Source organism: Gambusia affinis, linkage group LG06 (assembly GCF_019740435.1).
Source record: "Gambusia affinis linkage group LG06, SWU_Gaff_1.0, whole genome shotgun sequence".
Taxonomy (NCBI): Eukaryota; Metazoa; Chordata; class Actinopteri; order Cyprinodontiformes; family Poeciliidae; genus Gambusia; species Gambusia affinis.
In genome coordinates this window covers 6,523,600-6,546,898 of record NC_057873.1, presented here as the reverse complement: position 1 = coordinate 6,546,898, position 23,299 = coordinate 6,523,600, and the positions used below count along the sequence as shown (strand labels likewise).

Genomic DNA, 23,299 nt, shown 5'->3' with positions numbered 1-23,299 from the left:
TCTGTCAAGATCCTCCCTCTTTGAATGTTGAGGCTCCGTTTCATCTTTTCCCATACATCCACTGAATAAATGATTATGAAGCCCTATTAAATATCAACAGACACAGTAAAGCTCCTAACAAATGCAAAGAGCCTCAGAGTTGCTTGTATAATTTTAGCTACATTAACATATCTGTGAACTGATGCAAATTTCAGATTTAAATTCTTAATTTACCCAATCACTGTCTCCAAGGACTAATACATAAAATGTTTTACTTCAGTACTTTTAATTAAAGTTGAACTCTGAAACATATTGAATAGCAGCATGGTTATTAGTAGATCTTATATAATTATATAAATCATATAATTCCAAAATTACCATGAAGGTTAATGCAGTAATGACTATACAGTAGTAATTCTTAACTAAACATTTTGTGCCCAGTTGTGGCCAGTCTATAAATTCCCCATGGTATGGTTGAAAGTGGTCATTTTCATGCCATTGTACCGCTCTTGGACACATTAAGAGATAGTCGTGAACAGGCAGTGTAGCTCTAAAAAGACCACCCACTTAGAAGAGTTTGCCCACTTGTGGTCAACATCTGCCCCTCGCCTGGAACCCACCTCTGTGATTATCAGTGTTGCAGGATATCAGTGGAAAGGTTTTTGTGATTGGATGTATTAATTAGAATCATAATTTATCTGGGATATTTCACTATTTTTGTCCGGAATATACAAATACTTTTGTCTGGTGGAGTCAGAAGAAAGTTACATCAGTAGATATGAATTAGGGCGCCCCCTCCTGGCTGTTTTAGATAAAACACAAGAACTAGACCGTAGCATATTTGGATCTATTTGCAGCATGTTCTTATTTATAACATATGAAAAACAAACAGTGACGTAAAATGCCTTCCAAAAGCATTTAAGCCACTTGAGATTGTTCACAATGTCCCTTTTTATATTGATTTTATGTGACAGATCAACACAAATTTATGAATAACATTGAAAGGAAAGGCCAGATCTGACTGAAATCGCATTTTTCAGGGTGTAGGCCTCACAACAAACCACTATACAGGCTTGTACCTGCACCTATAGAAATCTATTATTCACGCCCTTTCTTGTTAAGTTTTTAACTGTTAGACTGGCTAAGATTCACATTAACGGAAACAGCCCAACCAAATTCAGGTCAGATCTGTCACAGAACAGATGGAACTTTTATTAAGTGCTATTTATTTTAATTGTTTGGACAAATTAGCTATGTATGTCCTCATTTACACTTAAACTCCCCAGTAAAAATAGCAGAAATGACATGGATGTATTGTATTGCACTTAAAACATTTCAAGTAAAGATAAACAGCAATTCAAATTAAAAAATTTTGTTGAATATTTCCACTATTTGAAAAGTGCTAGAATTCAATACTTAGCTATTCAACAAGTTTATTCTTCATAATTAAGTTACATCAGTGTCATTCTCTGATTAAAAAACAGTAGATCGGATACTGATCTCTTTGAACACAACTTGTGATTTAAAGTGTTTTTATAACTGATCTCAGTTCTGCTTTACGATTAAAGAAAGGAGGAATATGAATGACCTTATATGGCAGTGAGAGACTGCTGTCATGTTGTTATTTATAGCTTCTTCTCGGATCACTCAAAGAACCTGCAGTTTAACCAATGGGGAAAAAAAGTTGCACTCGTGTTGAAAAGAACTTTTTAACACTTCTTGGAGCAAGTCCTAGCAGGCTCAGTAAGGGGCAAAACCAGACATGCTACTGAAGGAGGGGCAACTACCACACATGAATAATCCCTGCAGCTTCTTCCCCCCTGGTGCACCCATTGTTGAATGAAGAGGACAGAAAAGCTTGTAATTAAAAGCAAAGAAGTGCGCAGCCCCACAAGCGAAATGAAATAAATACAGTGTGTCATCTTTTGATGTCGTTTTAAATTAAAGGTATTAATAAATAGGATGAGACTTAAAAGTAGAGTTCAGTCCACTTTGAAAAAATAAGGAGGCTCTTCTTGCTGAGCAAGTGGGCCCAGAACACATAATCATCTATTCTGGAGCCATAAAACAAAGACAAACACACCTTCATCACTGCAACGCTTTATTTAAACATCTTTACCAGGGCACAGTCGATTTATTAATCGCCCTATAAGTAGTTAAGGATAGTGCCAAGCAGACTTAACCCAGTCAGCTAACTGCGCGTTGACTACAAATTATACTTTTAAACATAAGAGCTTTAGGAAATACATAGAAATGCAGTAAGTTATATGTATTTTTTAGAAAGTAATACCTTACATTTGGAAGGTATGGGTGCATATGGTATTTGGGTTTTAGAAATGAATCAATATAGGCATCAACTTTAACTCCCTGATTGTTGTATAACAAAAAACAAGGCTTTTTTGACAGTGCTGTTTTACCCAAAACTAAATTCAGGGTTCAGATTTGGTCACATTAAGTTAATGTTGCTTCATCATTTCTTTTTTTGAGAAACTCCACTGAGCACCTTTGTTAAAATACATTTTTGGTAATAAGAAGTTTTGTGCAAACAATGGTGAGACTGAAGAATTAAACATGCTAAGTTTTCTTCTGGTAATGAAGCAGGTTTGCAGACGATGCCTGATGCTTGTGATTATTTGACTCTTTGGTCTGAAAACAGAGCAACAAAGTAAGACATAAACACTTCCAACAAACTCAATTTTGGTGTTGAGGCAAACAAAAACTTTCAAATACACTTACAAGGGGCGTACCAACAGCTATATGACCATTGTTGTCAGTTTTGCTTTGCCGATTGGTCTTCAAACCTACACATGTAATAGCAAAGGGTATCGTGAGATGTATATGCCAAAATCAAATTGTACTCAAACAGCCAAAGTCTCATGCAAATAGCCTCCATATTACTCACAGTGCAGCTGGTGGTTGAGCCTGTCCAGAGAGAGCATGATTTTCTTCTCTTCTAAAGAAAGACTGCTGAGCCCCCCCTGGACTCTTTCAGGCATCTGTATTTGGGGCACAGGCTGATTCTGCTTTAAAGAGCCGTTAGGATACACTTCAGCTACGGGAAACTGGGCCACACGCTCAAAACCTGCAAACCAATGCACAACAGTTTTATTGAATCATAGGTTTCTACCTGCAGCACTTTGCAAAAGCCTTCATAGCTCATTCACATGTTCTAACATTAAAACCCGCAAGCCTAAATGTATTTTTGATGGGATTTTTGTGAAGCTGAGGGAACAGGATGCATGGTTTCTACAATATTTAACAAGTAAACACCTGAAAAATGTGGTGGTGCACATGAATTTAGTTTGTTGTTCCACTGCAACCAATTGCTTTCAGAAGTGTCCTAATTACTTAGTGTGCCTGTGTGTAATTTAATCTCAGTATAAATGCAGCTGTTCGGCGAAGGCCTCGGGGGTTTCTTAGTGAACATTAGTAAACAAACAGCACCGTAAAGACCAGAGAACATAACATGCATGTGTGGGAGAAAGTTGAGCAGATATTTGAACTGTTCAGCTCATCATTCACAGAAGGAAAGAATATTGTGCCACAGCAAAAACATTATATCCATCTCAGCTAAGAGCCTAAAATATTAAATTAAATTTTAAAATATTTTATTGATCCTGGAGGGAAGTAAATGCTGCTGTAACTCATAAAATTTTCTTGCAGGCAGAAAAATTGATATTCTATGGAGCCATATTGGGCCCAAAATGTTTGCTCAAAAGAAAAAAAAAAAGACTAAACTGAAAAAAAAGTTGAAAACTACGAAATCTAGCTAAATATATTGCTCAGTAACATTTCCTGGATGACACAATATTTTGTGACAAGCTCTACTAATCCACATCATTTGCTTTTCCTGCTACTCTTTAAATCTCTGTCTGACCATATGGTTAGAAAGCTGGTCGGAGAGACGTTGGAGTAGGGAATTTGATCCTCACACATTATGATCGTTGGATGCGATGGTTAAAACTTTCTCTTTGTCTCTCTGCTTTTTTGTCCTGCTCTGCATTAATGAAGCTTCCTTTTTAACTCCTCTGGGCTTTGGGATCATAGAACATTATTAGCTGAGCTTGCAAGATGCTAATCAGCTGCTTCAAGTTGTAAAAATGATACCTTCCTGCTATAGTTACTCATCAAAACAACTGTTCAAAAGTAAAAAGGAGCAAAAATCCTTCCAGATGTACAGTATCCAAAACTAAGGGGAATAATTGACCAATTGCAAAAACTGAACTAATTTAACAGTAAAAAGGAAAAATAATGAAGACCAACATGCATTGTGTAACTCCACAGGGGCTACAGAGAGTCAAAACTCTTTAGAAGAAAGCAATTGGTTGGAGATAGTGATAAGAACTCTCATGTGGTGTTTGTCACAAGACATGTAGGGTTTGTATAGTAGAAGTATATGAATATGTAAACAGATGTTACTTTATCAAGTAATGAAATGTGTACCCTAATCAGGAACTAAATTAAGTATAAATATACAGAAAGTTGTACCTTCATTTCGAGAAATTGCATTCCGTTTCCTTGGACCTGGTCTGATTAGCTCAGTGTTCTGCTTTGTAGGCTACAAAAAACCAAAACAACTTTGTGTTACATCATCATGTTCCAGATAAGCTTGACATTGCAACTTTTAGATTCTAGGGATCAACAGAGGTGAAACCAGCAGATATGTGTCTGTGCTTATTTTTTTAGTACAACTCAAGATCAACAAGACTGTCTTGACTAACAAGAAGTGTCTGTTAATCAACTTCACTTAGACAATGTTTGGCATTAAAGAGACAGCAAAACAAGTTTAAACCTACCAACTCTCAGATCTTTAATAATTATGCTCACTTTCCCTCCCCACAGGGCAACTGCAGACCTGTGCAAAAATTCACCTGAGAGGTCTGAAGAAATCTCCTGCTTCCTGCGACAGGAGGTTGTCTGCTGTTCCTGTAGACTTGCCTGCTCTCCGGGGCATGCTTTTGAAGGACAGGTTTGGCTAAAAGAAGACATTTACCTTATTTTAGTAACACTAAAAGGACAAGGTATTGCAGCTATTGTTCAGGAACACATTGATTTACTCAGGTGCCGTTAAATGTAACACAGTTAATAAATTCAGCATCAACAATCTACTCAATAAAGAAGTGAAAGAATTGCTGGCTATAATACATCAGAGTTATCTAAGAATGTTGCACATACCACCGTGACAAGTGGTAAGTTAACCTTTTGACTTCTTTCTTGTAGGAAACAAAAGCATAAACTGTGTTTCGTTCTATTTATCAAAAATTTATTAAACTATGCCTGTTGTTAAAAAACAGAAACCAGCATATTTGATAATACAAAGGTATATCAATGCCCACGGCAAAACTGAGTTGCATAAACATGAAAGTTAAATGGATGGAGGTTCATACTTTATACTTTCAGAAGACTTCTGTTTTAAAGTAAGCCTATTTTACGTGATTTTTCATGACTTAAACATTCTTTGTAAGTCTTTTAAATAGCTGAATATCTAATAGCTCGTATAGTTGAATATCTAAAAACATATGATATGATACTGTGAACAAATAGAAGACCAGTTTAAATATATTTTCTCAGGCTATTTGTGAGTATATTTATGTGAAATTCAAATCTACTGTTTAGAAATAAACAAGCCTGAAAAAAACACTTGATTGAACAGTAGATACATCGCCTCTTAGAAATATTTTTGATCCTCCTTGGATATTTTATATCGCTTTTTGTTATAGACCTCAGAGGTTTGGTACATTGGTGAACAAACAGCATAATGAAGACGAAGAAGAACACTGGATAGCTTAGGGATAAAACTGTAGAGATCCTTAAAGCAAAAATTGAAAAAATAATTTAAAAATATTTTTCATGTTTTCTTAGTATGAACCTAGTACTCTGTCCTGCTAAACTGGCAAAGGCATACTCCAAATACATATCTGTAATAGCAGTGAAGGGTGGTTCTACAAAGTATAGACTCAGAAAGACTGAATACAGGATCCAGTTATTATTTTCCTTTCACTTGTAGCACCTTGCAACAGTCTATCAGAATAATCCATTAAAAAGCACATTGACATTTGTAGCTGTAACATGACCACATAATAAAACATACATTTACCATCCTTTGTGTTTAAGGCACTGCGGACTCCATCCCAGAGCTGTGCAATCTCTTCATCTGTGGGTGTGATGTGTAAACAGAGGCCTTTCTCATTCATCTTCCCTCTTCCATTGTTGTTGTTGTGAATCTCTTGAGGTCCTGAACTGGATGCACCATTCACATTGCAGTCTAAAAACAGGCAGATAGGGCAGGGGTACGTCTCCACTGAATTGTTCCTGTATGGAGCCTCCTCTGTGACGGGGGCTTGTTTAGCGTTATTTTCTTCCGTCAGCTCTGTCCGAGGAGGTGGGCGGGGCACCATGATCTTCCCCTGGGTTTTACCAATCTTAATCACCTCGATGGCAGATTGAGGTCGTATAATGGTGCCCTTTCTTACCCGTGAGGAAACAGGACCCCTACTGAGTCTGGCATTACAATCTCTCCGAGGGACCTTTGACCCACGGGTCCTGGTGCTGATACACAGCGCCCTGAACTCGTCTGGTCGCTCCTGGGCCAAGTTAACTTGAACCTGAACATCTGCCCATGCTTCTTTTGTAAGACGATAACCAAGAAAGGCTGCTGGGGCCATTCTGGGTCCAGACTTTGAAGACTCATTTTCTAGAGTGAGACTTAGTTGGTGGTCCATGGAGATGTTTGTTGGGTGGGACATGAGTTTCTCCTGGTTTGCTGTGTCTTGCTCTTTGGACTCCTTTTCTGGATGGACTTCATCAAACCAGCGAAGCTTTTTTTTCGTGCTGCTACTGACCACCACATCTTTTGTTTTTGCTCTGGTCAATTCAATACTGTCTCTTATGGCTAACGCTACTTGTTTTGACAAAATCAAATGGCCTGAGTCATACAAACACAAATCTTCTGAAGAATACTTGGACTTTTTTTTGAGGATTCCTTTAAGTAATCTGTTGTTGCTTACTGAATATGTAGCGATCATTGAGTCGGGTGTTTCTTTGTCTTCTTCTTTTAGATGGTCACACTTCTCTGTCTCTGACTGATTATTGGATAAGCATGTCGATGATGTTGATGCTGCATTGATGGGTTTCTCTGTTTGGTACATTAGGTTTGAGACTTTGTTGAGGTTATTTATGGAAATAGAGGCTACTTTCTCAGATAACCGCTGGAGGTTTTCTTTTACTGTATGCAAAAGGACTTCATCATTTAAGAAATTATTAGCAACACTTCCTTTCATCGGCGTCTCCAATACACTTTCAGAAGAGAAAGGAATGTTTTTAGCTGATGGATAAGTCAACTGACTGTCACCTTTAATAATTTGAGATCTACAGTTTAACAAATTTTCTTCTGTGACATCTAAATCTTCCACTTTAGTATCATCAGCATCAACTTCATTTGTGTCCAGAATGTTGTGGGTTTGAGTATTTATCATGGATTTTGCCTCAAAGTGCTTTGAGTCTTCATTAGGAAGTGTAGAAACAGCTAATGAGTCAGGTGTTTGTTTTTCAGATGGGAAAATTGGGGAAGTTTGAAAAACATCCATATTATTATGAGACCACTCAAAATCTGCCCTACTTTCTTGTTTGTGTTTGTTAAGTTTTTCAAGAAGGGCTGGATTTTGATCCTGAAGCATCATTGCCGAGACTGAAGTCGGGGCTGATGTTGGGGTTAAATCCTGCCGCTTCTTTAGTTTCTCATAGTCGAGAAAAAATGATGAATACGGACTCCGTGGACTAAATATGCTTTGGTCTGAGTTTTCATTCTCCAAGCTGTCCTTGCTTAAAAGGCTTTCAGAAATACTGGTATCAGACAGCTGGCATGTCTGCAATACAGAGGCAAAAAGGAAGTATTGAGTAAAAAAGAAATAATAGATCAAAATGTTACAAAAATGTTACAATCATATGAAGTAAATTGGATTTAGAGCCACATATACTCAGTCTATCTGTGGTGAAAAGTATTCAGTGATGTTTTGATTCAGTGAAAGAAAGTAAAATAGAAAAATTATTCTAAAAATATATTTTCAAGTGTGTGAACAAGAAAAGCAGATAAAAAGTTCAGTTATTCTGAAAAGTAAAAAATCTATTAAATAAACATTTTGATCAAGACACTCTTGATCCAGGGTTTTTAAATGCTAATTGTGCTTCACAAACATAACAAAAAAAGTTACATAAACAACTTGTACTACAAAATACACTGAGCCAAGGCCAGAGTGCTGCTCCCTAGTGGATTTATAAAGTACTATACTACACATTTGAATTATACTTTGAGATCCTTTACTCCAACCCCCCACCCCAAAATAAACTCTAGTTCAACCAATAGCTTTCAGAACTTTGTGCCATTTGAGATTTTAATTGGAGATATAAAGGCATTATAAATCAAACTGATTATTATAATTATTAGACATAACCTCTGCTGCCTTACAGAAAGGAAGTACAGGATTCGAGAACAGGTCTGGTTTTTTCCTGCTTAGGGTTTGCATATTTCTGCTACATGTGGATTCTCTCTGGGTACAAAAATTCAGGTTAATTGGTTCAAAGTGTGTGTCTCCATAATATTTCTGTTTTATCTTGTGTTGTACCAAGCCTCTTCCTCAATGACATTGGGAATCCTGAAGTTATACCAAAGCACATAACACCTTTCCATTTTTTATTTGTAGAAAATGTAAAAAAAAAAATAATAAATAAATAAATAAATAAATAAATCCTGCTGAATTTTGCTGCCAGAAAATATAAAACAAAGTAAAATGAATACATTTGCAGGGAAAATGTAGTCATAATTAGTAGAAGGTTGTTGGCATCCAAGAGTGCGAATGATGCAAAGCTGTACTTAACCTCCCCCTAGCGGTGCTGCATGAGTACACTATTAATACTAAATGGAACATTTGAATTCCCAGTATATTTTAACTCATTTAAATTGAACAAGATGTATTTAAATCCAAATAGAGATGATTTCCTGACCTCAAAGAAAATTGTTTTTATTATATTAAGACAAGTGGTGGGAATCAATCACAATATTTTATATAGTTAGTTCTAAATGGAACATTTGAATTCCCAGTATATTTTAACTCATTTAAATTGAACAAGATGTATTTAAATCCAAATAGAGATGATTTCCTGACCTCAAAGAAAATTGTTTTTATTATATTAAGACAAGTGGTGGGAATCAATCACAATATTTTATATAGTTAGTTGCAGGGTCAATAGTTAACTAATCACATTTTAATCAAAAACAGTATATCGACATAATAAGCAAGACTTTTTGTTTGCGGATGACATTTAGGTGCCAGGTCAATGGGCATATCAGAATACACACTACTAATGCATTAATATGTATGTAATTAATTAATTGAAATTAATGCAATCTCAACTTAAAACATTATTCAAAATAATTACATTTGTTGAGAATGGAACTATTGTGGAAACTCACACAGCAAATTAATACATAGACTAAAACTGTATTTACAGGTTAAAGCCAACAAATATGACTATTTAAGCAAATTTGATGACTGCAGCCTGTAAGAAAATCTATTTGATTTCACATTACAGAATTGATGAGTTTTAGAGATACGCATTTTTGTCTCCCTCCCCCTTCACTTCAACATAAAACAGCCAGTTTTTAATGTAATCTGTGCTAACATGCAGAATAAGCAAATTCAAGAGCTCGGAAACAAGATACAAACTTATAAAACTGAACCACAACAAATAAACATAGCACAGAAATACTTTGACCCCAGCAGATTAAGTAAAACGGCTCTGTAACCCACACCTAAGCTGTTGAAATAAAATGACATAAATACCTCAAAACTGTGAATTTCCAGATCCTTCCTGATGCGGTGCTCCTGAAGCAGTTTAGTGTAGGCCTCCTCAGCAGTGAGCGTTCGGCGGGGAGAAGATTTAGAAACTGTGGAAGGCTTTGTAGATAGAGGGCGACTTTTTCCAAAAATAATAATAATAAAAATAAAAAAAACAGAAAAAATACTGAATACTGAATACTGAATACTTTTTACCAGCTATACCCTTATAGCTGGTAAAAAGGCAATAAAGACGCAAAAATGTGTTTAAAAAAAGTAACATCCTACATATGGTATTGTGTCAACCCACCGATTGTGGGACAAACTCCTACCAACATCGTTTTATTATGTGTATAAAGTATGAGAAATTTACAGTCAGCCTTTTTACCTGGGAGTGTCAGTGGGTGACACCACTGAGGAGCTCTGGGTATACCAATCCACTTGGATTTGACCAAGTGCCTCCTCCATATTTCTGTTTTTTCTTTTGTTAACTATAATAAAAACAAAACATTGTGTAAAGTTTGTCAATAAATTGTTATCTCAAAATTTACATGAGTGTGAAACATGACACCAACTTGGCCTGAATCTCTGAGAAGGAGGCAGATGGGCTCTCTGGTAGCGCTGCGTTGCCTCCTCTACCTGCTGCCTGCGCTGTTGCAGGATGTTGTCTCTCAGGAGCTGCTCCTGAATGTCCCATTGCTTCCTCCGCTCCTCCGAAGCCCTGAGCAGCAGCAGAAAATCCAGGTGAGGAACATTCTCACATGTTGAATTGATTGCAGACACATTTTAGAAACAGAAACCTGACTCTGTCCCTTCAGATATGTTTCATGATAGTCATTAATAAATAAATATTTCAAAAATCATTATATATTTTGAGATTTTAAGCATTGCTTATTGGTTCAAAAACAGAACCTCACACATTTAGTTTTTGCTGATAAGGAAACCTATGTGTTTAACAGATTAGACTCATATAGAATGACCTTTCCAGCTTCAGAAAAGTGAAAGATCTAAATCTACATCTGGCAAACTCAAAATCAGGTCACCAGAAGCTGTCAGTCAACACCATCCAGATCTTGTACTAATGACTGATAGGTTATGTAGTGCAACAGTGACATCTTCCAGGGTGAGAGGCTGGGCTTGGTGCTGTAATCGGAGTCTTTCCGGAAAGTTCTGTGTTGCAACCTGCAAACATCTTGTCAACAAAGGACAAGAAAAAAAAAAAAGAAATGAAAACAAAGAGGGGAACTGACTTTCTCCGTTGATTGGTCTCCACCAAATATTTCCGAGCTCGGGCTTTGCACAACTTCTGCTGCTGGATCAAATGTTGCCGCTCATTTTCGAGATTTCCAGTATATCCAAACCTGGAATTTCTAGAGAAGTACCATGTTAAGGAGAAAGGCGTGACAACATGGGTGTCATCCTGTATGGGTTGCTGTTTGTAAAGTTACGAAGTAAAAGATTAACAGGTAGCTATATTTAGCCTGTCAAAGAGAGAGAGAGAGAAAAATGGGTGTTGATTTTTCAAAATCATATTTTCACTGTGTTATTCAGACATTTAGAAATGTCATAGTTCCAAGCTAAATATTTTCTTCACAAGATAAATATTTAGTTTCCACCTAAAAGTTTAGTCTGAGTCTAGTTATTTAGCTTACAATATTAAAATTTAATTAAATATTTAATTTGGAACAATGACATTTATAAATGTGAATAACATGGTGAAAATATGTCTTTGAAAAATAAACACCTGTTTTCCCTATGACACGCAAAATAAACCAAACATATTGCTATTAATATTTTACTATGTAACTTTGTAAATTACATTTCATATACTTGCGAGTAGAGAACATAATGAATAAGCTAATGAATTAAACAGACTCGTTTACATAACGTTTACACTAATTGCAAGCTTCACCTCAACACGTCATGTGTTGTGCGCCGCAGAGTTCCCAGTATTTATGAGATTAATAAAATAAGTAATTTGAGGATACAGTAGATAGGAGAAGTTTGCTTGTGGATTCTGCATCCTCCCAGAATCCTGGTTTATGATGTTCGTACGGACAGCTTCAGGTACAGCTCTGAGCAAAAGTGAGCCGCTGCCTTTTTTCTCTTCGTCACGCCGTTAAATTTTGATTCACTCATCCGTTTTCACGGCGAGATTACAATATTCAAATCCAACTAGCGATATGTTCTACCATTATCTACAACTGAATCTCAGAGGTTGATTCAAAAACTATACGAAAAAAGTCATTTGGTAGAGATAGCTGTGAGTTTCCGCTTGCGCTCTGTGTATAGTCCCTCCATGATAGCAACCGCGGGACGCAGTTCCTTAACAACCACGTGCTGCCTTTACGTACACTAAAAAGGGTAAGTAAAGGCAGCACTTAAACGAAGACAAAACGTCATTTAACACAAGTAACCTGGAAACAAAAAGGTATTGAAAAGATAAAAACACATATCCACTCAATTCTTACCAATAAATTGAATAATACGTTTCAATTATACACGTAAATAATGTTTTTAACAAGTAAAATACACCAACTTTAAAGGTGCCGTTTAACAGCTGACGGAGTTGATCAGCAATGCAAGTTAGAAAGTGAAACATGGATTTATTGCTAGCACGGTGAAATATTTCAAGCAGTTCTTTTTTTTATTTCAATTATTAAGGCCTGCAGGTAATAAAAACATCAAATTCAGTTTTTTCATAAACTTGCAAGACGAATAATGAAATTAGAAGCATTTTTGAAACAAATGTCCTCCTATTATAGCTGCATTATCTTGCAGTGTTGTATGTAGATGATCAGTCTGTGAAACTCTATTGTTGGGTCTGATATGGATCATGACATTTCTTAAATTTTCCTAAATTTTGTGTTTTTTCATTAGCTTAAGCCCTAACTGATTTCAAAATTAATAAACACTGTAAATAAGTAAGTACATATAAGTAATTTTTAAAGCCTTTGAATTTCATTTTTTGTATTGATTTATTGCAATAAATACACTTTGATTATTTTTGAAAGTAGAACATTTATGTTGACGAACCTCTGTATTATGTGTTTTGGCTATTTGCAGCACACTAAACCTCCTGAAAAAAAAATACAAATCTTTCATAGGCTTTTGTTTTGGTTCCTCCTTAAAAAATACTTTCTGGAGACACCACTGTGCTTTGTGATTTTAAGTACTCAACATAAAAATAACACTTCCTAGTTGGGTGTCTGTACCCTATAACCATCTATGAGTAAAATACTAGATAGAGTAGTATTTGTGCTTACTTGTTGACCCCCATCGAGGAGCTTTGATTTAAATTAATGTTTCCAAGTAGTTTCAGTCAGTCTATATATACACTTCTTTTACACTGATGGAGCTGATTGCTTTCATTGCTTAGTTTGGAAGCGTAGGTGTGTCGGTAGCCTTTTACCTTTTATTTTTGAGTGCATCGTGAGTTAAGAGGATTTGGGAAAATCCGCTTTTCCATTCGTTTGCTGTCCTCAGAACATGGGGTAGCATTTTAGGACATTGCACCAGCTGTATTCACACACTCAGGCAGACTTCCATCTAAAACCAGAGGTGGATAAAATCTGAATAGTTAGATGCATTTGATGTAAGTTAAGTGCATAATTTTATTTCAATTTTGATAGAATCCTCTTTTACCTCAAAAACCCACCGCCCTATTTTGTTTTGCAGAGGCTTAAAGGGGCGTTTATTGAAAATAAAGGACAGGGAATAATCCTGATGTAGGACACACCTATAAATCTGCTCAAAACCCACCCCCTAGGCTGACAAACACAAGCACTATGAGAACCATAGGTATTTGGCACACCGTGACAGTCTAACTGGTGGTACTGAAGCAAACCTGAAGCAGTTCCTCCTTGAGGTCCAGCTGGCAAATGTTTGGATACAATTTTGCTCTTATATGATTTAATATATAAATGATGTGACATTATTTATTTAGTGGATCAGGCTTTTCCAAGGTGAGTGGAATATTCTGCTGGATTATTTCAATAGATTAATCCTTCATTTTTTTTTTTTTTTACTCCGCAAAGCAATCTTGTTAATCTAGCACAATATTAATGCACTTATGTTAAATCCAACAATGCATATATTTAGTTTTATTTCCTTTTACAGTCAGAGTCATCATATCCTGATGAACATCTCTGGATCCCTGTCATCATGATAAAACGCAGCAGGACTCTCACTTTGAGTCAGTCTCAAAAATCCAGGCAAGTACCTTTCTCTGTTTTATAGGAATCAATGCAGATTTTCATCCATTCTTATGAGATATTTTTTGGATTATAAAGATTTTATTTAATTTTAAGGTTTAGGACTACCTTTTCTGAATAATGGGCAACATTTGTAACTTAGATTTTTCTCAGGTATGTACCTAAAACCACACAAGAAGAAACATATTTACCAGTACAATAAAATTATTAATATGTATTTCTTGCATGCACATGATGTTGGTTAATGGCTCAGAATAAAGTTAACACTAATTATTACTAAATAAACAGGCGATTTTCTCGTTTGTCATCTGCAGCAATTGTGCTAAAGAAATTAGCTCCAGAGATAAACATGTTATTTAAATGCAATTTAATGAACAGGGTCATTTTAGTTATTTGACAGTAGCACAAGATAGGATTAGTGTTGAAAATAGCCACTGATGTATGATTCCTGTATAAAATAATTAAAAAAATTGGCATGTCAAAAAAGGACATAATTTCTCCTTTATATTACAGAAAAGTAAATGGTAATAAAATTATTCTAAGTTGTAGAACCTTTACATTTCTTGTGAAAAGAAAAAAGCCTCAAAGAGAGACAAATATGTAAACATAAATACGTTTTTTATCTGTTGCTATTTTTGTAATTGAAGTGTTATACTGTTAGTTTAAAATAGATTTTTATATTTTATTAGTTTTAAATGTTGACTTCCAAATGCCTAACAAGAGACTGGGTTTACAAATTAGCCTCCAGCTAAAGGCCTATAGTCAGGACAATTGCTTTAAAGGTAACAATGTTTTATGATTTGTCCCTGATCAAATAAATCTAAAATAAATAAATAAATGTCTCTTTATTTGGAGAGGATTATAATATTATCCCGTCAGATGAAAGAGCAGACGATGAACCTGTGGGTGGCATCACACATGTAAACCTGGTGTGAGTTATAATAAGACCTAACTGAGGTACAATCTCAGCCTTCCAACAAACGCAGGCTGGGATTAAACTAATATTTTATCTCTGAATTGTGGAATTATGACCACAATCTTCAACATATTTATTGAAATTTTCATGTGTTATACTAATGTAAAGAATTGTGTATGAAAAATGGGCCTTTCCTGTAGATCTAATTAGCAAATAGCCTACAGTAAAAACAGCTGTTTTGGTTAGATCTCAGAAGTTTGTCAGAAAACAGAGTTTGAGATGTTGTTTCGTAATCTTGCCCTGCTTTATTGCTGACCTTTCTGAGGTGTACCTTTGTTCTTGTGATGGTGTTTTTTCTCCAAAGAGCATCTCACAGGGTTTTGTTTGATCCACCATGCAGAGATGGAAAAAGTATGACATAGGTAGAGGCTTCTTTTTTAAATCTTAAATGCAAAATTTTTACATAATTTTATTTGATTTATTTTTTTATTTTATTTATTTATTTATTTTTTTTTACAATTTTCACTTAATTACTGCACTGTATATGTTTTTCTTTTAGAAAATTGCCTTTCTGGAGTCTGTATATTACAGTTAAAAATTAACCAATCACTAAATTAGTTGGTGGTTATTTCAAAAATTAATTCCGATTAATACAATTAATCATTTCAGGTCTAGAGTATTTTGTAGCTACATATAAACTTTTTCTAAAGTCTATCTTGGGTTTTTACAAAATAATTCACAAGAAAAACCATAAAAATGCCAAGGGGTCAGAAGTTTGAAGACACTTAAATACTAAATATTGGTATTAGTATCAGGTTAGGCAGTATATGTTCCTGTTGTCTAGTTGTCACATCCAAAAAATGTTAAAAGCCTTGCATTATCTTGCTTCTGTTTCATAATTACATTATAAAATGTGTTATTCTATTATGCAAAATACACATATAGCACCTTTGTGTGAAGTGTTGAAATGACAAAATGCTCAGTAGGTATGAAAACTTTGACAAGGCCAGATGCAGTCTCTGTTTGCATCTTTCTTACTAAAACATCACATGCGTGTTCATCCGTCTTCAGATGGATCAGTGAAAGGAGAGCCTTGATGATGACGGGGCATGTTGGAGCCAAACATCGGAGACAAACAGCTCGGGGAGCTGGTTACCTGTTCCAAGCTCACCCTTCCTCCTGCCTCTCCATTACTGAGGAGGTGTTCCTAGAAGCTGCGGAATACGGCAACATTCCCGAAGTGAGGCGGATGCTGGAGGAGCTTCCACACCTCAACATCAACTGCGTCAACTACATGGGGCAGAACGCACTGCAGCTGGCAGTCGCAAGTGAGCACTTAGAAGTGGTCAAGCTTTTGCTTAAGAAGAAAGAACTTGCAAAAGTGGGGGATGCTTTGCTGTTAGCCATCAGTAAAGGGTACATCCGCATAGTGGAAGCAATTTTAAGCCACGAGGCCTTTGCAGATGGTCAGAGGTTGACGAACAACCCCAGGCATGACGAGACATGGGATGACTTTTTCTCCTACCATGAGGATGGCACGCGTTTCTCTCATGAAATCACTCCTATTATCCTGGCTTCTCAGTGTCACGAGTACGAGATAGTACACATGCTACTTTTGAGGGGGGCCCATATCGAGCGTCCCCATGACTACTTCTGTCAGTGCAGGGCCTGCATTGAGCAGCAGAGGCTTGACACTTTCTGCCACTCTCAGTCTCGTATCAGTGCTTACAAAGGCCTTGCAAGCCCAGCGTATCTTTGCCTTTCGAGTCAGGATCCTGTGATGGCAGCTTTGGAGCTGAGCAATGAGCTCGCAGTTCTGGCCAACACAGAGAAAGAGTTCAAGGTACAAAAATACAATTTTTGTCTCGTCCGAAGTATAATTTCTACATACTATGTCTTAAATGAAAATGTAATGTGTCTGTTTCAGAATGAGTACAAGAAATTGTCCATGCAGTGTAAGGACTTTGTGGTGGGACTCTTGGATTTGTGTCGGAACACGGAGGAAGTGGAGGCGGTCCTAAATGGTGACATGGAATCCTTTGCTAACACAGCAACCTCTGCTAAACCAAACCTGATCAGGTTAAAGCTGGCAATAAAATATGAAGTTAAAAAGGTAAATAATTTTCAAGCCTCCAATTTATTTTTCTTTTCTATTTTCAACCTCATTAGCCAATTGACATAATGTCTTCAAATTTCATTTTGTCTTGTTGCAACATAAAGACATGCATAATTGTGAAGTGTGAGGAAATGTGAGGAGGTTTTCAACATTTTTACAAATAAACATCTGAAAAGTGTGGTGTGCGTTTTTTAGCCACCCTACATCAAAACTGTACTTTGTGTGCTTTGCACATCTAGAGATTGAGCCTTCCCCACTAATTTCCTCAAATACCAACTCAGATTCAGTCTGAGTGGTTGGAAAGTGCCAGTAGGGAGGGGGGGAAAAAAATCAGTCATAATAGTGATGTGCTTTTTTGTGCTAATTTTTTTACCTCATAAAACTTCTAGGAAATGCATGGATAAGCATAAACATTTGCCTAATTTTTTGCAGTTTGTGGCCCATCCAAACTGCCAGCAGCATCTTCGATCAATCTGGTATGAGAACCTGACTGGACTGCATCAGCAAACAGTTGCAGTTAAAGTTCTTTTTGTCTTCGGTGTAGCTGTTGGGTTACCTGTCCTAGCTTTTATTTACTGGATAGCACCATCAAGTAAGGTTAGTTGGTAACCCTCTTACACATTATTATAACTTTGAGAATGTTTTGTTTTTTTAAATAAGAAATATTTACAGTTTATGTTGCAAATTGATGCTTCTCAAAATGACATTTTTATTGCAGTTGGGGAAACTCATGCGTGGACCCTTCCTGAAGTTTGTGGCTCATGCAGCTTCCTTCATCATATTCCTCTGTTTGCTGGTTCTAAACGCAGCAGACCGCTTCGCAGGAACATCACTGCTGCCGAACATGACCACCCACGATTATCCCTCACAGGTTTTCCGGATGAAGACCACCCGTTTCACCTGGATGGAGATTCTTATCTTTTTCTGGGTTATAGGTATTGTTTAGACACATTTTACCTGACAAAATGTTTCTAAGTTTACTGGTATACAGTAACTGCCTATCAAAATTAAAAAACAGTAGATTAGCGTACTAGTACAAATCTAATTCTAGTTGTATCTCCACCAAAGTATACAGATGGGCTCAACAGTACCCGAACCATCACTTATAAAAAATTGTCCTCTAGCAAATACAGAAAATTTATTTTTGGAGCCATCAACAAGCTTCTTGCATTATTCTGTTAAACTATTGTTTCTCTGCATCTTGCTAAAGAAATGAAATATGCATTTTGGTGTATGTATCCATTAGGTCTGTGTTTAGTAATTAAACACAGACCTAATAGATGGCAGAGTTTCTCTAATTAAGCTTTAATTAGAGAAACTCCACCATAAGTAACATTTTTTGCACAAAATCCTTAATTTCCAAATTTGCTATAATTGTATGTTGTTTCAGCATCTTGCCTTAAAAACTTATGTGTGTTAAAGTATTGAAATTATAAAATAACCGCAAAAACAGTTTTTTGCTGCCATGTGGCTTGTTTTCATCAAACGTTTTAATCCTATACATTATACAATTCAGGATGAATACCCTAGTGTGCTTTATTGTTTTGTTCATTGTCACTCTCAGCACAACAAATCATGATTTCCCACCCCCCCTACAGGTAAGATATGGGAGGAATGTAAAGATATTTGGTCACAGGACATCCAGGAGTACATCTTAGAACCGTGGAACCTTCTGGATTTTAGTATTTTGGCCATTTTTATGACCTCTTTCATCGCAAGATTAATGGCTTTCTGGCATGCACATTCTGCACAGTGCTACATTGACAAGCATCCATTCAACATGACCTTGCCTTCTGAGGTACAATATTTTCAGCTGGGTAAGTATACATCCAAAATTGTATGCATTTAGATATTCTGTTGGTATTTAATATAATAAACAATATATATAATATAATAATATAATAAACCATTGAATTCTTGGGGGCTACTATGGCTTTCATTAGTTTCCTTTTCTTACACTTTTAGTAAAATAGATAGGATGAATGTTTACATCACCTAAGCTTCTCTAGATAACACCATCTTTATATATTTTCAGCAAGAATTCACTGGATGCCCTCAGACCCTCAGCTTATCTCCGAAGGTCTCTATGCGATTGCCATCGTTCTGAGTTTTTCCCGCATTGCATACATCCTGCCTGCCAACGAGAGGTTTGGGCCGTTGCAGATCTCTCTGGGAAGAACGGTGAAAGACATTTTTCAGTTCATGGTGATTTTCATAACGGTGTTTGTCGCTTTCATGGTGGGAATGTTCGATCTATATTCATACTACCTTGGAGCCAAACACAACGTTGCCTTTACAACGTAAGTGAAACACACTTATAGGCTGCGACAATAGTTTGTATATTATTATTGATTTCTCTTTTCCTCCAGGGTTGAAGAAAGTTTTAAAACATTATTCTGGGCCATCTTCGGACTATCAGAAGTAAAATCTGTGGTATTAAACATCAACCATAAGTTCATTGAGAACATCGGCTATGTTCTGTATGGGGTGTACAACATCATCATGGTGATTGTTCTGCTGAACATGCTCATAGCCATGTTCAACAGCTCCTTCCAGGAAATCGAGGTATGACTCAAACACAACATGTTTTTTTAAGGTTTTATTGCCTTTAACAGCCGTTATTTGAAAGTGGTTAGAGAGAAGAGTAGGTAATGAGAGAGGGGGAAAGCATGCAGTAAAAGTCAAAAGGCCAGGCTTGAAATTGGGAAGGTAGTGTCGAGGACTATGTCCTCCATACATGGGTTGTGCTTTACCCCTGTGACACCACACCACCCCAAACGTGTTTTAATTACTGCTTGACTTTGTCTTTCATGAATTATTGTGGAATACAATCCATTTCCTTTGTAAATTTTCATCTGTCCTTTGTAGTTTTTTATTTCTAACCTCTGAGTGCCCTCTCTTATCTGATACTTCAGGATGATGCTGACGTGGAGTGGAAATTTGCCCGAGCCAAGCTGTGGTTTTCCTACTTTGAACATGGCAGGACTCTGCCTGTACCCTTCAACCTCGTACCCAGCCCCAAATCTGTGGTGTCCTTCCTACTCGGGATAAAGACATTGATCGGATCGTCAAGAAAAAGCAAAGAGAATTCAAACAATGACATGGATCTTAAAAATGTAAGACATCTTCTACAAAATGACATTCTTCATATATCACCTTAGGCAAATCTAAATTTGCTTAATGTCCCATTGTACCCTGGTTTTGCTCTGGGTTTGTAGATATTACAAAGTTCTGTAAACGCAATTAAAGTGGAATAAAAGTCTTATTTTCTGCTTTTCATTCGTACTGATACTACAGTTAAGGGAACACGGAGGACTGAAGGAGGACTCATCTGTTCAACCTACACGTCATCAAGTAAAGCATTTTTCATTGCCTGACTACAGATGGTCATTTCTTAACTACATATTTGAAATTTTTCACACATACATAAAGAATTATCTCAGCATCTAATTCTCTGAATATTAGTGTGTTTCCTAACAAACTTCATAAAACAGCATCCACATTTCTTGATAGAAAGATGTGCAGAAAGTCTCAAAAGTATAGTATTTTATTGTAGTAGTATAAACTAAAACTGTGTTTTGGCTTCATCTCCTCACAATTCTTCTAAAAAGTATATAACAGAAGCAATTTTGCAATTTACACTTTACATTTTTAGGCTATCAGAGCATCTGGCAACTTTTCAATAGTAAGTCATAACTATTTCTTCCGGGGAATAAATATGTGATACAGAAATTCATTTATCCTGGCCTCAATTCAAAATGTGCCATTCAAATGAAACTGAGGAATATTATGGGAATTTATTGTGTGAATAATATTGTGTCAAAAGCATCCTATGCTCACCACTGGATATGGTGGAGAATCTGAGATGCTGTGGGCCGTTTTCCATCCCAGAACCCATGGGAATCTTGTTGGATTGTTGGGCAATCTGAAACTCTATGCAATACCAGGAAACTTAATGAAAATGTTGCAGTATTCATAACGTTAAGTAAAAGTTTATTTCTTAACAAGATTTTCCACCTGAATAAGAGAACTCAAGTTAAATGTTAGATTAAAAAAAGTTATATTTGTTACTGTACAAAGAAACAACTGTCTTTTTACACAACTTTACAAGGGGTTCACATCTGGGTTCACATCTGAATCAACCAATGTTTCAAATACATACATTGAGTTGTTTTTTTTTAATTAAGCATGTTTATCAAATCAAATGGAAAATTACATGTGTTCACCCCAACCATATTCCTGTTTAAACAAGTTGATGGGTCATTAATGTAATCTAATACTTGAACCTTTTTTTTTCTGCAGAAAGTAATGAACTGCCTCATCAAAAGATACATATTTAAAGCACAGAGAGATAAAGATAACGACGAAGTGAACGAAGGTACGTTTCCTGAAAACGCAGTTTTTTGTTTTTTTTTTATCTCTAGATTATGGAATTGCCAAAAAGTAAATAAATACATAACTTACTTGACCCAAAGGTGAACTGAGAGAAATCAAACAGGACATCTCGAGTCTTCGCTACGAGCTGCTGGAAAGAGGGAACCATGATTTAAACACACTGGCAGATCTTATCAGGCAGCTGGGAGAGGTTGTGCAGAAAGAAGAGCAGAGAGCGGATGTCATTTCTTAAAAACATGTATATAATAGAAACAGATAAGTTGTACATAATGCAGTCTCATATATTTGTTGCACAGGTAAGTTTTAAAACCTACAGTGTTCAGTTCTATTTTCTAAAGAGGCCTATGAATTACTGTTTGGCTTAAATATGACCATTTTATTCGGAAACTTCGTCTTCTTCAGCTGTATCTGTTCAGTTAACCACATGGTGGCACTAAGGTAGTATATTTTCCCTTTGTCGGTTCTGAGTGTGTGGCTGTTCACAAATAATGACTTTACAGATGCAATTTTGTGTTCCATTTTTGATAAAGTGTTGTAGACTAGTGAGGTGTTCATGTAAAACAAGGAAATTAGTTTGATTATTTCTGTTTGGGCTGCAATTCATGCAATCAAAGAACAAAGCTTTTTGGTAATAATTACGCTTTAATTTTTCCATTTAGTTTAACTGTAAAGTTAATGAGCTTTGGCTCGATGTTTAGAGGAGTCATTACATTTTAAAATTGTACTGCAATAAAGTAAAGTTTTACCTGAGCATGCTGTTTAATGAATGTCATAATCATCAATGTTGGTTACCTTCGCTTCACGGAATAAAGATGAGTTATGTTTTTTTTTTAAACTATTGAAACAAATGCTGTTTTCCAATATAGATTTTTTTTGTTGTTGTTGTAAGCAAAGTAAATAACTAAGAACAGCAGACAACTGGATGCTTCTTTTAAAAGAATGCAAACTACAAGCATAGTTTAGCTTTAAAGCTATACAGAGAAAAACTTAAATGGATTGTTTTATAAAAGCCAAAGATAAAATTAATTAGCAATAATGTTGTGAATTGTAGAGGTAAAAAAAACAACATAACTGACCTATATTAGTGGCGGAAGTTAATCCAAAATGAGACATTTTCAGAAGAAAGTCTGATAAGAAAAGCTAGGCTATCACAACATCCGAAGAGTGCATGTTGCAGATATGAATGTGTCATTGTTATCCAAGAATTATGTAGGCCACTGCATGAGAATCCCCTCGGATGCTGTCTAAAACATGACGCAGGAGATAGGGCCAAGGACTGCGTGTACATCATGAGCACATGCATCAGCAACAGTCAGACTGAACTGATTAACTTGAATAGTAAAACCCTGTTCTGCTATCTTACTAGGGTAACAGAAAAATAAATTAGACGAGTGAAATGAGATAAAGAAGGACTAGAATACATTTCCCCTAAGATACATATGACAAACAGAAAAACAAATCTACAATATGTCTCTAATATTAAAAATCAGTTAAAAATCTTTTGCTTTAAGCAACATTGAAGAAATGTGAATGCAAGAAGGAAGCATCTAATGATAAACTGAAGAGTGAGTTGTACAGTTTTAAGTGAATAAACACCCCAATACATATATATTATTTTAAAAATAATGCAAATCAGAAGTTTGCATTTGCACATCATAATCATGAATGAAATTTCGGGATTTTGATTATGTATTGGAACGTTTTATTCAGATTGGTACAAACAGGATACAAATTGAATGTATGTTTTGGCTAATTGTGACCATCAAACACTTCTGACTTCTGACAAAGTCTCACCTTGAGTTCTTTTCAGCCTTAACAGTTATTGTGTTGTCATTGAACATCCTAA

At 36.0% G+C, this 23,299-nt stretch overlaps 2 protein-coding genes across 3 annotated transcripts; one reads left to right on the top strand and one right to left on the bottom strand.

The window, feature by feature from the left end:
* Positions 1-2,059: 2,059 nt before the first annotated feature.
* cep126 (centrosomal protein 126) lies at positions 2,060-12,134 on the bottom strand. 2 transcript variants are annotated; one of them, XM_044120442.1, is made up of 11 exons: positions 11,801-12,134; positions 11,063-11,182; positions 10,388-10,533; positions 10,201-10,303; positions 9,819-9,951; positions 6,071-7,844; positions 4,851-4,954; positions 4,468-4,537; positions 2,882-3,061; positions 2,716-2,780; positions 2,060-2,625 (listed from the first exon to the last, which is right to left on the bottom strand). In XM_044120442.1, the coding sequence occupies exons 1-11, from the start codon at positions 11,833-11,835 to the stop codon at positions 2,554-2,556; spliced, it is 2,802 nt and encodes a 933-aa protein (XP_043976377.1). In that variant the 5' UTR covers positions 11,836-12,134; the 3' UTR covers positions 2,060-2,553. The 2 variants fall into 2 exon arrangements, with proteins under 2 accessions (XP_043976377.1, XP_043976378.1); XM_044120443.1 differs by having other exon boundaries at positions 6,077-7,844.
* Positions 12,135-15,917: 3,783 nt separating this feature from the next.
* On the top strand, positions 15,918-22,251 carry trpc6b (transient receptor potential cation channel, subfamily C, member 6b). Its single transcript, XM_044120338.1, has 12 exons — positions 15,918-15,928; positions 16,014-16,785; positions 16,870-17,055; positions 17,491-17,655; positions 17,777-17,993; positions 18,657-18,875; positions 19,094-19,358; positions 19,428-19,623; positions 19,974-20,174; positions 20,356-20,412; positions 21,361-21,436; positions 21,534-22,251. Exons 1-12 carry the CDS (start codon positions 15,918-15,920, stop codon positions 21,683-21,685), a joined length of 2,517 nt encoding a protein of 838 aa, XP_043976273.1. The 3' UTR covers positions 21,686-22,251.
* The last annotated feature ends 1,048 nt before the right edge of the window (positions 22,252-23,299 follow it).